The sequence below is a fragment of the Artibeus jamaicensis genome, unplaced genomic scaffold (genome assembly GCF_021234435.1).
Source record: "Artibeus jamaicensis isolate MK-2021 breed Jamaican fruit bat unplaced genomic scaffold, CSHL_Jam_final contig_388, whole genome shotgun sequence".
NCBI classification, from domain to species: domain Eukaryota; kingdom Metazoa; phylum Chordata; class Mammalia; order Chiroptera; family Phyllostomidae; genus Artibeus; species Artibeus jamaicensis.
The window spans coordinates 6,943,603-6,960,888 of NW_026521813.1; the positions used below are offsets into that span (position 1 = coordinate 6,943,603).

The 17,286-nt window shown below is 34.3% G+C and overlaps 1 protein-coding gene and 1 non-coding gene across 5 annotated transcripts in view; both read left to right on the forward strand.

Moving 5' to 3' along the window:
* Positions 1 to 17,286, forward strand: part of KHDRBS2 (KH RNA binding domain containing, signal transduction associated 2) — a 569,275-nt gene that overhangs the window by 173,374 nt on the left and 378,615 nt on the right. For all 4 annotated transcript variants that reach the window (XR_008391564.1, XM_053665007.1, XM_053665009.1 and 1 more), the window contains exon 3: positions 12,086 to 12,202. Coding sequence is in view for 3 of the 4 variants with exons in the window: in XM_053665007.1 (XP_053520982.1) it covers positions 12,086 to 12,202 (117 nt within the window). In the remaining variant the exon portion in view is untranslated. The remainder of the gene's footprint in view (positions 1 to 12,085; positions 12,203 to 17,286) is intronic.
* LOC119042671 (U2 spliceosomal RNA) lies at positions 4,779 to 4,965 on the forward strand. Its single transcript, XR_005081265.2, has one exon. It is a non-coding gene; the product is annotated as a U2 spliceosomal RNA (small nuclear RNA).

Sequence of the window (17,286 nt, forward strand, 5' to 3'; positions counted from 1 at the left end):
TGTTTTAACATCTATAGTTTAATTAATGAAATGCACTGTAATAAGTAAATAAAGGATAAAACCATATGACCATTTCAATTGGTGCATGAAAAACATTTGAAAAAATCCAACACTCTCTCATGATTTAGAAAAACAAACAAACCCTATGTAGGATTAAAGGAATGTCCTCAACCTGAGAGAGAGCTTTATGAAAAACAGTTAAAAATCTATTTAATGGAATATGATTGAATAATAAATATTGTACCCCAAATGGATGAATCTCGAAGGCATTTTGCTAAGTAAAAAAAGTCAGCAACAAAAAAAAGTATTTTTTATCTCATTTATAGGAAATGGGCACACTAGGCAAATCTGTAGAAGCCAAGAAATGAGTGGTCGATTAGGTACACGGGTGGAATGGGGAGTGACTCCTGATGTGTATGGAGTCTATTTTTCAGAGGAATTAGATATTTGAAGATTAGATTTCAGTAATAGTTTTACACCCTATGATCTATTTTAATAAGTATACTTTTAACCGGTGTTTAATGAATTATATCTAAATAAATTGTATCTTAATAAATATATCCAAATATATTCTCACTCTTTGGCATATGCCATATGATGAGGACAGGGCAGACATGACAAATTTAAATTTATCAGCAGCACTCTGAAGACAGTCTTCAGTTTGGACAATGTCCGTTGCTTAAAGGAATTGTGCCCAAGCGGAAGAGTCATCAAGTTTAATAGATTATGTTTCTGGTATAAGAAGTTTTTTTTTTTAATATGTGGTAACTATAATAGTTTCTGATACCACTAAAGGGATATGATGAAGGACTTGGAATTTGGATTTCCTGTTTTCCCCTCAAACAGGTCTATTTCAGTTGCAGCTAAGGATGTCAGAGAAACAGGAAGGAGTACTACTTGTATCCAAGAATGAAGCAACCCAAGTAATCTGCTCACAGTACCAAATTTAACTACCGCTGATCAAGTTGATGCTATATTAAATGAGCTAATCAAAAATTTAACTTTTTTACTCTACTACTAAATTAATATCTAACCAAAAGGTATTAAGCATATAAAGTAAACTACTAAGCAATATGATAGTTGATCTTTAAGCAGCCTGCACCTTGAAAAAACTAGATATGATCCAGGAAACGGTAAAGCCTTTGGCTATTTAAAACTGTTTCAGTTGGATATAAATATAGATATGTAAAATATAAGCTCCATAGGGTCCAGGAGCTTCGTTACACAGGCCCCTGCATTCCTAGTGTAGAGCAGCGCCTGGCACAGAGTTGATGCTCTTTGCACTTGAATGTTTACATCCTTATCAAACATAAACTCTTGGATGGTTTTGTGACACTGTGTAGAGAAGGAGAAGTCCTGTAAAGAAAAACACCTCTTACTTGGACATGTAAACACAGTTGACAGGAGACTTATATGACACTTAGATAAGAGATTTTACTTTAGAAATTCCCTGTGATGGTACCATTGTGGCTTAAAGAAATAAAAATAGAATGATAAAATATAAAAATACAGCTGATATTAAGGCATTATTTTTGTCACTATTTGAAAGGACAAGAAATATCTATTAAGTATTAAAAGTGCAAAGATGCAGATAATAATGGAATTAGGTAACTACATGTCACTGTGTGGAGTAAACATTTAATCATCTACAAGTGACTCTGTGGGAATGTTACCTATGATAGCATACTGGAAATATTTTTATTTAGACAATTGTACGTGCTGAACAAATTAGGTTTTGTGTTTGAGCTGTGGCTTTACTGACGATTAGGGCTGTTTGTTCATGTTCAATGCTTTTTACTTAGTAATAGTGTTTTAAATGATCTCTTCAAATAAAAATAACCTGAGCTTGGAGAAGCAGCCTTTAGAGTTGTGTAAATATGGCAAAACAAGTGGCTCAAGGCACTGAGGAATTCTCCACACTGGATGAAAAACATTCAGATCGTGACTGAAGCCTCTTGGGTTGTCTATGGAAGCAAAATATGATTTATACACATATATGCTGAAACGCAGTACAGAATTATTTATGATAAAATGAATAGGACATGAATTGTATATGTGTTTTCATTATTGAATTCATTTTTATTAGCATATTCTTAATTCTTTGTTGTATCTTTAAAACAGACCATCTGCAAATTGTAGTGTGATTTTAACATAGACTATGTTATTTTAAAACTTCAAAGAGAGATATAGATAAAGCACAAAATATACCCAATCAACACATTTTAAAGGACCCACAATTTTTTTCCTTAGCATAAATAGATATTTCTACAACTATGTGTGCTTCCATCAAATTCAAGTACATCCTTTTGATGACAGCTGTCCCAAATGGGATTTTTAGATCTTACAGCAAACAAAAGTAATTGCTTTTTATATTTTTGGTAAGCCTTTCTGTTTAAACTCTTTTAGTTCATGTATGTGTCGACATTTACTGTTTTATTTTCAAATGTTCCTCAAGTTTCTCTCCTGGGTTTTTTATTATAATCTCTCTCCCTTAGCAATTCCATAACTTTAAGTAGCACCCTACGTAGAAAATTGCTAGGGCTATATATTCATCTTAGATTTCTCTGTTGATGGCTACTAGATTTCTTCATATGGAGGACACCTCAAATTGAATATATCCCAAATTTCCTCTAAAATATTTGTTAATGTCTTTCATATTTTTCTTTTAGTGTACAGTTTATGTGCATTGTCTGTTTCTTTCACCACAGTGTAATACTCCTGAAAGAAGTGCTTATTTCTGGTTCACTGTGTATTCTTCATACATTTCACAAGTTTGAGGGTAAACCATTGTATTTAGTGAGTAACTAAATTGATTCCATCCTTGATTATATATTATTTTTGAATAAAATTTAGTTTATGACAGTATATCGATATTGCAGTTAGTGGCTAATTTTAAAACATAATTATTTCCCCTATTTTCTTAAATTGTCAGTTTTGCTAAATTGAAAATGCTGTCTTTGATAGAGTCCTCTGTAAATTCCAAATGATATGATTTAATTCTGCAAATACAGCTTAATATTTTTGCAATCAAATAAAATTCTATTCCCTTGTTCTTTGATGACTGCTGAGATGAGAACCTGAAGTATTTTCTGTTTATACAAGAAGAATATATTTTGATCAGCAGCAGTGTGTCCCTTTGAACAAACTGCCCGGAATTGCTTTACTTTGTTTTAATATCAACAAACATAAGGGTACAGTACTAAACGTTGATTTAAGTTGAGTTCCCAAAGTACAAAGCTCTATAAATTCCTACTCATCAAGAAAATGATTCATTCCCAAATCAGGAATAGGATGGAAATGAAAGTAGAGTTCAAATGGTATTAGATGTGAGGTCGAGAAGGATTTTAGGATGAGGAAATGAAGGAGTTCAAGTCCAGTGGTGTCATATGAAAGGGGGAAAATGAGAAGAGGCAGGCTGGCAGCAGTGAGCATCAAGATTCTTCACCTGGTGGTCTCACTGCCTTTCCATCACCAGGCAGATCTGGTGCCCCCGAAAGAGAAATAAGTGTAGGTGAGTTTCCTCTCCTATTTGAGAAGGAACAGAGTTACTGGATTTAGTTTATAAACATGTGACCAGAAAAAATGCCACATGTTAGAAAAGATATTTGTTTACCCTGGCTGGTGTAGCTCAGTGGATTGAGCACGGGCCTGTGAAGCAAAGGATTCCCAGTCAGGACACATGCCTGGGTTGCAGTCCAGGTCCCCAGCTGTGGACATGTTGGGGGGCAACCACACACTGATATTTTTCTCCCTCTCTTTCTCCTTCCCTTTCCTTTTCTATAAATAAATAAATAAAATCTAAAAAAAGGTATTTGTTTAATACAAGTATTGATGAAATATTATGAATCATGAGGAAATATATTCATCATGAGGAAATAGTCAAATGGGAGATTACATATAAATATATTCTGGAGTATTCTATACTTAGAGAATGAATTTATAAATTTTTTAATATGTACATACAATATTACTTGTCTATTTTCACCTAATTTCAACTGTTCTTGGATTTTCTGTTAAAAGTGTCTTTAAAATGTTTTTCTTAAGATTTGCCTATTTTTATAAGTCTTGCTTTGTCACAAATTATGTTTTGTTGCTTTACAAATCCATTGAGATGTGTTCTTTTTGTTAATTTTACTCAATGCAATTTAAATATTTGCTGTTAGACAAACATCTAAAAAGGCTGATTAAAATTGTTCCAAAGACTTTTTGAATATAAAAGTTATTACAAAACAACTGTTCAGTAACTTAAGCATAAGTGGATTTGACATACAAATGTAATTTCCTTAAAACATGGAAAAAATACTTTCAACTTATTAGACGATATTTAACTTACTGAAAGCACATTGTCTTCTCTCAGACAGCGTGAGCCGCTCTTAAACAGATGGCATTCTCTCCAGTTATTTTTTAAGCCTTTCCTACAGAAGTTTCAAGTTTCTCTTCAGGCATTGCCCCAAAATCTCCACGCTGTGCCTGTGCCAGTACATGACTGTGCTTGGCGGGAGCCTGGAAAACAAGGAGCCCTGCCCTGCACCTCTGTGAAGAACCCAGCCCCTTTTAAGCCAGATCTTTGGAGAGGAGGCTTGCTTTCTGTTCATGTGTGATCCCTCGTTGCATAAAGCTCCCCCTTTTTCTCCTTTTCCTCCATCTTGTTTTCAGTAAACCTCTTTTTTTGACTTGGTTTCACCTCCCTTGATTTTTATCTTCAGGGTGGGGAGGCAAGAACACCTTCATCCTCAACTGTGACCACTCATATGAAGTTGAATACTTGAGAGGTTTCAATCTCTTGACTTTTCAGCTAAGATCAACTGTAAGGCCCATTCTTATCAGTTTAATATCTGATATGTTCTCTACCTGAGGACTATATATTACGTGGGTTTTGGGAGCAGGGATGTGGACTAGGAGTTTGCTTTATCCATTCCACACATCAACCTGGTATTGCAGGACTTCCTGGACAGTGCACCCCATAAGGGGGAAAGAAAAAAAAAGAATCTGACAGATTCCAAAGTTACTAAATTATGGATAAATATTAAAGACACTGTTATGTGGGGTTTGAGTTCTATTTTGTTTAAAAGAGATTTGCTTTAAAGAAAAGTTTAGAACCAGCTCTTGTCAGTGAACTGAGAATTTATTCACCTGTCATGGTGATGTCAGTTGGCTTTGTTTGAAGGGGACTGAGGATAGCAGTATGATGCAGGCAGAGTGAAAAAATATCTTGTTAAAACAACTTTTGCATTCACTGTCTTCAAAGTTTGTCTTAAAATACATTTTCAAAAATGAAGCACAACATCAAAAATATGTAACCCACTCCATTATTACTTCTAATGTTTTAAAATCTCAAGCAGAAATTATCTCAAAGTCCTTTATGGGGAAAAAAAAGTTCTCTGGCCATTTCTCAGGGTTGGTTCAAAAAACTCCAGATATTAAGAAAGATATAAAATCACTTAAACAAACTTGCACTATGATAAACAAAAGTCCATTAGCAAAAGAAAATAATGGATTGTAGTTTATAAATTTTAAAAGCACACACATTAAAAGAAGGATGAGTTGCTTAAAATGATGTTATATAATTGCAACTCATAAAAGGTACTTTTCCTCAGTTTATGAAATTAAATCTCTATACAACATCATTTATTTGGATGTTTGTGTTCTATTTCAAAAGGTAGAGTTTTTTAAAGAATTAAAGAGGGGATCTCACAACTTTAAGACAGATTGGCCTCAAATTGATTCTTGATGAAAAATAGCTACTGTGCTGAAATAGAAGTTTTGAAGAACATGTCAAAATAATTATGGCAGGAAACAAAAACTTCTGAGAGTAGTGAACACTGTAAATTTTTCAACATCCTGTTCTTAGTCAGAACTTAGTGAAATGCTATATTTTCATTTCAATCAGAACATCAGCAGTAGAGACATCAGTCTTCATGCTTTAGGATTTCTGTGTGTGGTGGTTCGTTCCCACCAGTAAAGGGGCTGGAAGGTTCTGTGTCAGACTCCTGAAAAGAATATTCAGTCAAATTTTACTCAACTGGAATTGTTGTCTTGGTTTATTTTAAAAGTTGTAAAATATTTCATTCATTCAAAGAATATGTGCAATTTTCATAGAGTATAAATCAAAGTAAAATTAATACCCATGAACCTCTAAGACTAAAGACTAAACTATAGACTAAAATATTACCTATTGCTTTGGCACCATCTGTATAGCGGTTCCTTTGAACGCATTCCCTACATTTCTTTCTTTGACAACAGAAGTTAACAGAATCTTGTTTTGTGTTAGTTACTCCTGTATTTGAGGATTAGACTTAATACTTATGCATATATTCACAAGTAAAACATCATTTGATTGTTTTTGTTTTTGAGTTTTGTAAAAATAGTGTTATTTCTATAGCTTGATTTTTTAATAAAATTTTTATTTCTAGGATTTTGTTAATAGATTTCATATAGTTACCAGTAACTTGTGTTTGTCACTATAGAGTACTCTACTCTGATATTTCACAATTTGCATATTTTTTATACTAGTCATGGTTCTTTCACGGGAAAAAAATATCTCTTAATAAATAAGTATAATGTATCAGGACCATGTAAAAGAAAAACAGAAGCCAACCAAAAAAAACACAAAAAGTATGAAATTGCTAAAACATAGGTGTAATGCATCTTCAGATTTACAGACAGTGCCCAAATGTCTGTATCTGTTTACTGTCTCCAGGAAGGGTTTATGAATCTCCATGGCTCCACTTTCCAGCCAAAGTTTGGTTTCTGTCTTCTTCATTTCGGCCATCATAATGTCTGTAAAATGATATCTCAGTGTGGTCTTAATTTGATCTTTGTTTAAATTCTAATGAGATTGAAACTCTCATATTTTTTCTTTTGTCATTCTTTCTTCAGTAACGTATGTATGATTTCACTACTTTATATTCTGTCTTTTTCTTATAGCTGTCCAGTTATTTTTGCAAAGTAATGCTATATTAGTAACATGTAATAGAAATAGTCTACAAATATATGTCTCATATTTTCACCTACTGTGTGGTGTACTTTAATGAACAAACATTCTCCATTTTAATTGAACTTTTATTGTACAGTTAGAATATTTTTATGTCTTGTTTTAGAACTCCTTGACATTATTTCCCTGTATTTTGATCTTAGAAACTGAAATTTTGCCTTTCACACCTAAATTTATAATTCATCTATATATTTTTTGTTATGGTTTAGGAAATAATTTTATTTTTCTTATGATGGATAGCCAGTTATATTATGTGTTTGCTAGTTCTGTCTCAGCACGTTCACAGTTTCCTATTATTGCTGTAACAGTTACCACAAACTTAGTGGCTCAAAACACAGCAAATGTATTATTTTACAGTTACAGAGGCCAGAAGTCTGAAATGGTTATTATGGGCCACAATTAAGGTTGGTAAGGCCACATTCATTCTGGAGGCTCCAGGGGAGAATCTGTTCCTTGGCTTTTTCAGCTACTAGAAGCTGCCCTTATTCCAAACTCACAATCGTATCACCGCAACCCGGGACTCTCCTGCCTCCTTCCTTCCCTTCTGTGGAAATTGGGCACACCTGGTTAATCTGGGGTGGCCGCTTCATGGCCAGGTTCCTAATTTAATCACTTTTGCAGAGTCCCTTTTACAGGGTGACATATTTCCAGATCCTGGGGATTAGGGCATGTATGTCATTGGGGTGGGGGCATTCTTCTGCTCCTGTGATGGGTGATGTCACAGGTATCATATATCGTTGAACATCAGCAGGACTCTGTTTCTGCACTCGGGTCTGGATTGCGTCGTTCTGTTTCCTATCTGTGCCCTAGGACCACACTTACCACACCATCATGAGTGATACAGTTTCATAATGAATCTTTGTATGTGACAGCAATAGCCCTCAATTTATTCTGCTTCTGAATGTTTTAGCTATTGTTAAACTTCACCTTTTCATATATGTTTTAGAACCAGTTGGTAAATTGATTCAAATCCTATTGCAATTGTAATTAGAATTTCATTAAATCTATAGCTGTCATTGAGAATATTAGAAATCTTTATAACAGTGAGAATTCCAATTCATGAACATGACCTCTCAATTCATTTGATGGCTTTATTAATATATTTTATATATTCTCTGTAAAGGGCTTGAACATACATAGTTAAATTTATTTTTGTGAAGTCTATTTTTATTTTTACTGATGTCCTAAGTGATATCTCTTAAACATTTTTCCTAATGACATGCTGTGGGTATACAAAAATACACTTGATTCCTTATATGGATTATGTTTAAAATACCTTGATATTTTACTAATTCTAGCAAGTTTTCTGAAACTACTTAAAGCTTTTTACATACGTATTTAGGTGAACTATAAATGTATTTGTTTTTTTGCTCCCTGACATTTATAACACTTATCTTACTCAGTGGTTTGAATTATCTGTGTTGAAGAGAAAATCAAGAATATGGATCTTTACTTTGTTTCTGTATTATTTTACTAATTAGTATACTATTCTTCGTGGTTTCCAGTAGAATCCTTCAATTGAATTAAAGGACTTTTAAAATATTTTTCAGATGATCTTAGCTTTTATAATGATTGAATTTGAATTTTATCAAACTATTTTTCTGCTCAAATACACTGTTAACCTTTTTTCATTAATTTATTAATAAGCAAATTATAATTCAGGTTTATAAGTCTTTAACTACCTGTGTACCTATGATAAAAACAAACATCATGTATGTTGCTTTGTATGTACAACAGGCCTTAGTTATGCTACTATTTTGTTGAACTGCTTTTGTTTCATGAGTGGATTTGGTTTGTAAATTCTCTTCTCTGATTTGGTTTTGGTAACAAGGCTATCCTGGCCTACCAAATTGAGTTAGGGGCAATTTCCACTTTTATCTCTAGAATAGTCTGCATAGATTGGAATGATATATTTCCTAAAGCTCTAGTGAGATTACTTTTTACAACTGTCCTTATAAAGTAAAAGGACATTTTATTATGATATACAAGGTATGTCCAAAATGTATCCAGCCATGTAATATGAAAACTAGGAAGAAGATATAAAAGCAAGAAACATTGTACATAAGACAATGACACCTCAGTCTTCTTCAAAGTAGGCACCTTGTGACCTCACACAGTTCTCCCAGTCACCATCAGCTGCACAGTAGTATTTTCCTAAGTAAATACATCAATAGTCTAAAATCTATTCCCCTTCAAAGGTGATGCTAGTTAGGGGAAAAGCCAGAAGTTCCAGGGTGCCAAATCTAGGCTGTAGTGGGGCTGAGTCACCTGGATGATTTGATGTTTCACCAAAAAACTCTGCATGACACATGATGCATGGATAGACATGTTGTCATGATGAAGCTGCTAATCACCAGTTGCCCATAGCTACAGCCTTTGGAATCATCCACATAGTTTCCACAGAGGAATGTTCAAGCTTAATGCAAAACTTAATGCAGATTCATTGCTCTACTCATTCAGTCATTTTCAATTTGATGGCCACACACAGTACTTACTGAATGCTCACATGCTCACTGAATGGCATCTACCGTCCCCACTGACTAGAACAGTGAAATTGTCATTGTTGGCGCATGTGCATTGCAGTCCACTCTCCTTGGCTGCCGGGTTATATAAATGTTGGGCAAACCATTCTTATAATATTAACAATAGGTGGACTTTTTCTGGACAGACCTCACATTAAAAATATTTATGTGACTCTTCAACTTTCTATTTTATTTTTCTCCATTCTTATTTGACATATTATTTACATGCAGAGAAATGCACAGGTGTTCATTGTGGAGCTTGAGTTGTGATAAAGATATAATATACCTTCAACACAATGTAGAATAATTTCATCACTGCAAACATTTTCTTTCTGCCACTTTCCAGACAGTTCAACCTCAGCTTCTATTCTCAAAAGGCAGCCACTCTTACAAATTCTAACACTGTATATTTCTCTGCCTCTAGAATTTTATATTAATGGAATCTAACATGAGGTACTCTTTCATGCCTGACTCTTTCTCTGTTTGAATATAACATCTGTGAGATACATTGATGCTTTTGTGTTGATCAGTGACTAATTCCCTTCTCTTTATATATAATCTTGTTTATTCTCCTTAGATGGGAATTAGTTTATTAGTTGAAAAGTAATTGTGAATAAATGTCATAAACATTCTTGTGCATGTCATTTTGTGAACATATACTTTTCTTTTTCTTGGTTAAGTACTTATGTATAGCATTGCTGGGTCATAATGGAACTTTATGTTTAAATTAATGAATAACTGCTAATCTTCTTTCCAAAGCTGTCATATCATTTTAAACTGCCAACAGCGATTGCTCTAGCAGTTCCACATTCTTATCAACATTTAGCCTTTTTCTAGCTCTAGCAAATCTGATGTGCATGCATATGTTTAATTATCAACTTGATGGAGTCCTTTATAGGTTCTAGATATGGGTCATTTTTCAGAGGTTTATAAAGGGAGTATTTTCTTCCAGTCTGTGACTTGTCTATTTAACTTCTTATGGTGTTCAGAACAGCAAAATTTTAGTGAGTGCTCTTTGCTTCCCAGTTAAATAACCTTTCCCAGTTTGTTTGCAATGGTATTCTTCTATGCTTTCTTCCTAGATTTTTTTCTGTGCTTTTTTAATTGTATTTTTTCCATTACCATCTATTCCCCTTTTATGTCCTTCTCCCTGCAATCACCACACTGTTGTCCGTGTCCAGGGTCTTTTTTCCGTTTTGCTCAATCCCTCCATACCCTAACCCCACCCCCACCCCCAGATCTGTCCGCTTGCTCTCTGTCTATGGGTCTGTCTCTATTTCCCTTGTTAGTTCAGTCTGTTCATTAGATTCCACATATAAGTGAGATCGTATGGAATTTCTCTTTTTCTGACTGGTTTACAATTTTAGCTTTTATGTTTAGATCTATTATATAGACTGTGAAATCAAGTTTGCCTAAATGTGAAGTAAGGCATACATTAGTTTTTGTTTTTTTTGCATAGGAATATCCAGTTGTTCTAGGACCACTTGTTAAAAACACTTTACTTTTTAAATTTACTGCTTTGGTACTTTCACTGAAAATAACTGAGCATTTAAGTGTGGTCTTTATGAACTTTATAGTGTTCCATTTATCTATTTGTCTATAGGTACACAATTTATACTCTAGTACAATACTGAATAGATGTGGTGAAAGTGGAAATCCTTGTTTAAATCCTGAAATTAGGTGAAAAGCATTTATTTCTCACCATTAAGTGTGGTATGTTGCTTACTGTGGAACCATGGATTTTGTAAGAAATGGAAAAATTCTGATGTAGAAAAACTTAATTTTATTTATCTTAGTCCTTCATACCCCAACATATAATTGATGCATTCTAAGCCCAGTATATATTTTAATCAATTAGTGGCTATCTGAGTGATTTGGTTTGATAATGATTCTTTTAGTAGGTAACAACATACTCTGATCAGTGCTCTTAGTTCACCTGTTTTTAACCACGATTAAGAATGAATAAGAAAGCTGGGCAGCATTTTACACTTCATGTGTCCACAGTCTTTATTTGCTGATCCCAGGCACACACAGCTCTTCAACATAGAAAACGTAAGATTGAAGAGAATTTGAACCTGTTTTTCCCCCAATCATGAAATCTGCAAGAGAATATTACAGACACAGACATTGGTTAACAAACATGAATATTAAATCTTATTTAAAAATCAGGTTTAAATATTAATTTTTGCGGTTTTGAAAGTGCATAGATACGTTAAAATCATCTATGTCGAATTTGGCTAGAGAAAAATGCCTATAGAAACTTTATGAAGTATAGTGCTTCTCCCTACTTTCTTCAAAAGGTGATTCATTTATTTGTTCTATAAAGGGTACATTTAACATATTATGAGTCTTGCCATCCTCTTTGGAAGGGACAGGCCTTTTCAGAAGATCCCAGATTAGTTTCTGAAGTAGTTTCTCATGTGCATGGTGTGTGGTGTGTTCACGCATATGACATAACTCTCTTCTCAGTGGTAAAGTTGGAAAAACCCATAACCCATCAGTTATTCTTGGTGCACATGGTCATTCTCCTCTGCCTTAAAATCAACATTGTATTGATTTTGTTTCCTAGTTCAACTTTGTGGGGAAATTGCTTGGACCAAGAGGAAACTCCTTGAAGAGGCTACAGGAAGAAACGGGTGCCAAAATGTCTATCCTGGGCAAAGGATCGATGAGAGACAAAACGAAGGTACCGACCTTTGAATCTGATACTTAACACATGTAGGAGGGTACCTCTACCCACGGATGGGCCCATTTACAAGCACATCTCAACTCTTCTCCCTTCATTGTCTCTGAGTTTTACCTGGTGGGACCATCTGTTGCACTTTCCAGTGACTCCTCTATTTTCATAAAAATTAATAATTGGCCTTTTCCCCCAAACGTGTAGTTCTATATTTTTAATCTTTTTTTTTAAAGATTTTATTTATTTATCTTTAGAGGGGAAGGGAAGGAGAGAGGGAGAGAAGCACCAATGTATGGTTGCCTCTTGTGTGTCCCCTGCTGGGAACTGCTCTTCAGGGAACCAGCCTGCAACCCAGGCATGTGCCCTGACTGGGAATCGAACCGCGATTGTCTGGTTCAAAGGCCTGTGCTCAATTCACTGAGCTACATCAGCCAGGGCTGTATTTTTAATCTTTTTAATCCTTGTTGTAGGCTGTGATCAAATGTGTTCACCCGAGTGCCTTCTATAGGATGTTACTGTATATATATCCATGTTCACCTTCTTTAATTTCCTGATGGGTCCCTGTCCTTTCTTCTACTGCATCACCTCATCACATCCATTTTATCTCCCAGCTCTATTTCACTTTGATCTTCCTACCTGAAGCAATCCGAAACACTAATCTGCAAATCTAAGAGAGTGCCACTTTTTGTTGCAGTGTTTCAGCGATATTAAACAACTCACCTGACCCCAAAAGAACAATAGGCTAAGAAATATATCAACATTGATGTTTGAAATGATTTATCGCGCATCTGAACTATATATATCATCTTTCCATTTTATAAAATGATAGCAATTCTCTCTGTGTCAGAATTCAATACTTTGGAAAATAAGTATTTCTAGGGATTTATTCTTAAAGGAGCTTTTAAAATTCATTGAGAAAGGGTAAATGTGTTATGGCAGTATTATTTGACTAGGCCATACTCTTCTGATTTGCTATGTTACCACAGAAAATAAAACGTTAAAATATCTGGCCTGACCTGTGTGGCTCGGTCGGTTGGGCATGGTTCTGCAAAGTGAGAGGCAGCCATCATTCCCAGTCAGGGCACGGGCCTGGGCTGCTCCTGGGCCCAGTCGGAGAGTCAGCCAGTTGATGTTTTTCATGTTGATGTTTCGATGTTTCTCTCCCTCTCTCCTCCCTCCCCTTCTCTCTAAAAGTCAATAAATAAAGTATTTTTTCAAAAGTTCAAACATCTTTTTTATGACTATGAAAATTACTTGGACAACAATTAGGAATTCTGTCTTTGGGCTATGAATGGAACATCTTAAATGAAGAAATGTATAGTGAGAAGTATCACAGAACTGGTGCATGTTGCATACATAAAATATCTTACCTTAACTGTAATAAGTCTGTATGTGGAGGTTAGGGAAGACTCTGTATATGACTGCTGTTTTTAGACTGGATTGATACTCAATTCTAAACTGCAAAAGGAATGCTTCTTATTCATCTTTTGAGTAACTTTTAGTTACTCTATACTGTGTATAATTTCAAAAGTAACTACATTCTTTTTAGATTTTCTATATATGCAAACATATTAAAACTGTAATCTATATCTGCAGTTATATATTCTTTAATGTTCTTTTTGCTGTATATGTTCTTCAGTTATCTCACTGTCTTACAATATAAACTTCATGTTGTATGCTTTTAATCTCTTACATATTCTTTAAGATTTAGATCAGACATCATCTCCCCAGAAGGACTTCTCTGAACAACTATAATAGGCTTATTACTCTCTTTTTCGAGTCACATATTTTACTGAAATTTTCTGTTTATTTCACTAAACTGTAAGTTTCCACAAGCCAGAGAAATGTTCTCTTCAGTTTTGCCTGTGCAAAGTCTTCATGTAGTTTCTCCCTATCTTTCAAAGCAGATGGGTGTGCATTATTTACGCCCATATATTTGGACATTTTTCCTGTTTATAAAGTTTTAAATGGGATTATTTTTTCCCTCTGAGCATGTTAGGTACTAACATGAGTATTTTAAAATTTAACAAGAAACAAATTTGCTTCCATTAAGTTTCTATTAGATTTAATTTACTGATATTACTTCTTACTTAAAATCCTGTTTCTCATTGATTATTTTTTGATTCATCACATTTGGCTATGCTTCGAGTATTTTGATTGTTCTTTTATAAAAAAACATTTACTACTAATAATAGCAATAATTATAATGTATTAACTATAAAACACATGTTTTAGAATCTAGTAAGACCTTAACTACAAAGTCTGTTGAACACACAGCAGATATAAAAGTATAAGAATGGATATGAAAAGGTTTACCTTAGTAAATGCTTGATTACAATAAAAATTAATTCTTGGTAAATTATAGAGTAGCATGCTGCTATTTGTTTTACTGCAGTGTGACCTAAACATTCAGGAAGACTTTATATGATTTTATTTTTTCTAGCACAATTCTTCAGATTTTGCAGTGGAGGTGTGTAAGTGTATGTGTATATATACAGCCACACAGGTATATATTTATGCATTCACTGAAGAAGTACTTACTAGACATACTAGGTGTCATTCACAGTTCTAGTGACTGGGATAAATATGACAAACATGGTTTTCCTCTTGGAGAAACAGACACTAAGTGAACAAACACTTTCAGGAACTGGTCATTGTTATGGATTAAAAAAAAACAGAAGAAGGAAAGAGATAAATGGTGGTGGGAACAATATTTTATTCCAATGATCAAATTTGAATCTGGATAATAAAAGGAACCAGCCATAGAAAGATTCAGAAATGAGAGAGAGAGAATCTCAAGTGTGATGACTCTAAGGCAGATCTGTGTTCTCATCTGTAACCATATCTACGAGTGTACAACTATTATGAGAGCTGTAGCCACATCTTTGTTTACAATGACCCTTATTCCCATTTAGCTACAACCTGATTTCTTTGCTCACCTTCATAGCAAAACTCACTCAAAATGTTATTTGCAACCAGTTGCTGTCAACCATTCTTTAGTGTTTTTCTCCTTAGTCCTTACGACTGGCTCCTCTTCCTCTACTAGACCAGCAAGCCCAGGGCTTCATACCATTATATTTATGTATGTGTGTATTTATATGCATATGTATGTGTATGAATGAAATGCATATGTATTAGATATTTAATTACATATATGGTATTCATATATTTATCTATATATAAAGCAAATATAAACACACACAGAGAGTGAGAACAAACCAAAATATTAAAAGAGATGTATAGAAAGAATGAGAGAAATATCTTTGCCAACTTTTAGGGCCTCGATGAACACAATATGAGCCGTGTAGTCTTAAGATTCAGAGATAGCTTTTCTTGTTTGTTTTGTGTTTGTTCAAAAGCAAATCTCATTGGAAGAGAAAATGAGAAACAGCTTGTATGAAATTGAATGGTGCTTGGTAGCTCAAGCCCTAGTAAAGTCGGCATTTGTTTGAAGTTTATATCAACAGGCATTAAGGAGCTCAGCACACAACTGCAAGTCTGTTTTTCACCTTCTCTCCAATGAGTACATACATATACACCTAAATGAATGACTTACTGAAGCATGCGAGGCACTCCTTTCGCCCCTGTAGGCAGAGCCTGGTGCCTTCGCAGAAAAACTGGTTTGATAGCCTTCTTTGCAATTACTGGCCTATGTCACCTTTCTAGGAGGTGCAGATTGTTTTTCTGGGCTGAGTATGCTGTTGGGATGCTCCACAATATATGTCATAAACTTGATCTTTACCATATGATGGAAGGAGATATTTGGATAGTTGTCTAAATCAGGACTAAATAACTGTGAAAAATATCTCTTGCATATTAGGGGCACACCCCCAAACCAGGATTTATGTATAAAAAATCATGTATTTATGTTTACATATTTAAACTTTAGTCAACTTCAGAGTACTCTCCATTTGATACAGTATGCCTATTGAGACATTTTTTCCACCGCTCAAAACAGTTTTTGCACTCATTGATTTTGATGCCTTTTAGTGCATCTGCTATCCTTTGTTTCACCTCTTCTACATTGGCAAAGCATTCCCTTTTGAGGACTTTTGTCATCCAGGGAAACAAAAGAAGTCACCTTGGGTGACATCCGGTGAATAGGGAGAGTGGGGTATGGGATAATGCTGTTTTTGCTCAAAATTTGCTGAACACTCAGTACAGTGTAGATAGGCACAGTCGTAAGTCACCCATCCTGAAATGAGCAAATGAATTGAAAAGAGTCTTCAAAAAAAAAAATTCACTGGGGCCAAACATAGCCTCTCACAACCTCTGCTGGTACCTGGATGCAGATGGGTTCCTAGAACACTCACCTGGTGAGGGAAGCCTGTACTACAAGGAGCCTGCCCTCCAGAAGACAATTCCTTTTTTTGGCCCCTGTCATATTAGCTATGTGTACAACTGTAGATTAAATATTATGCTGTATAAAAAATAAAAATTAGACATGACTCAAGCCCTCACAAAATTCACACATCCTTATCTAACACTTGGTTTAAAAAAAGATTAAAAAGTATCAATTACTTGAATTAGTAGGTAAAAGTATGATGAACTCATTTTGTTGTCCTTTCATAGGTCTAACAAGACCTTTTAATCCTTAGAAAATAGGAAGTTTAAGATTTATTTTAAGATTATTATGAAATTAACAGCATAATATAGAAAATAGTTCTAATCCTCTAGTGTAGTAAGATTATAACAAGTTTAATGTTTTTATTTGTTTCTTTGTTGTTTTTATGGTGGTAAGTAAATATTCCTTTACATTTTGTTATATCTGGCCAATAACCCACATGCAATGAAAGAAAAAAACAAAAACAAACTAAAATGTAGTCATATCTAAGATAATACCAGGACCAAAATCATACCTTATATTCATGATTTCATCCCCATATTAGTCAGATGGCAGAATATGTGAACTCATATTCAACTGAAAACCATTTACCTTGAACAGACGCTAACTTTTTAATTGTGTTGATAAAAAAATATTCTTAGGAAATCTTGAAAGTAAAATATACAGTATATTTGCTGTATTTGAAAATACCTGAGGAATTTAGCTGGCAGTTCAGAAATTTCTTTAAAGCCTAAGTTCTTTGTGC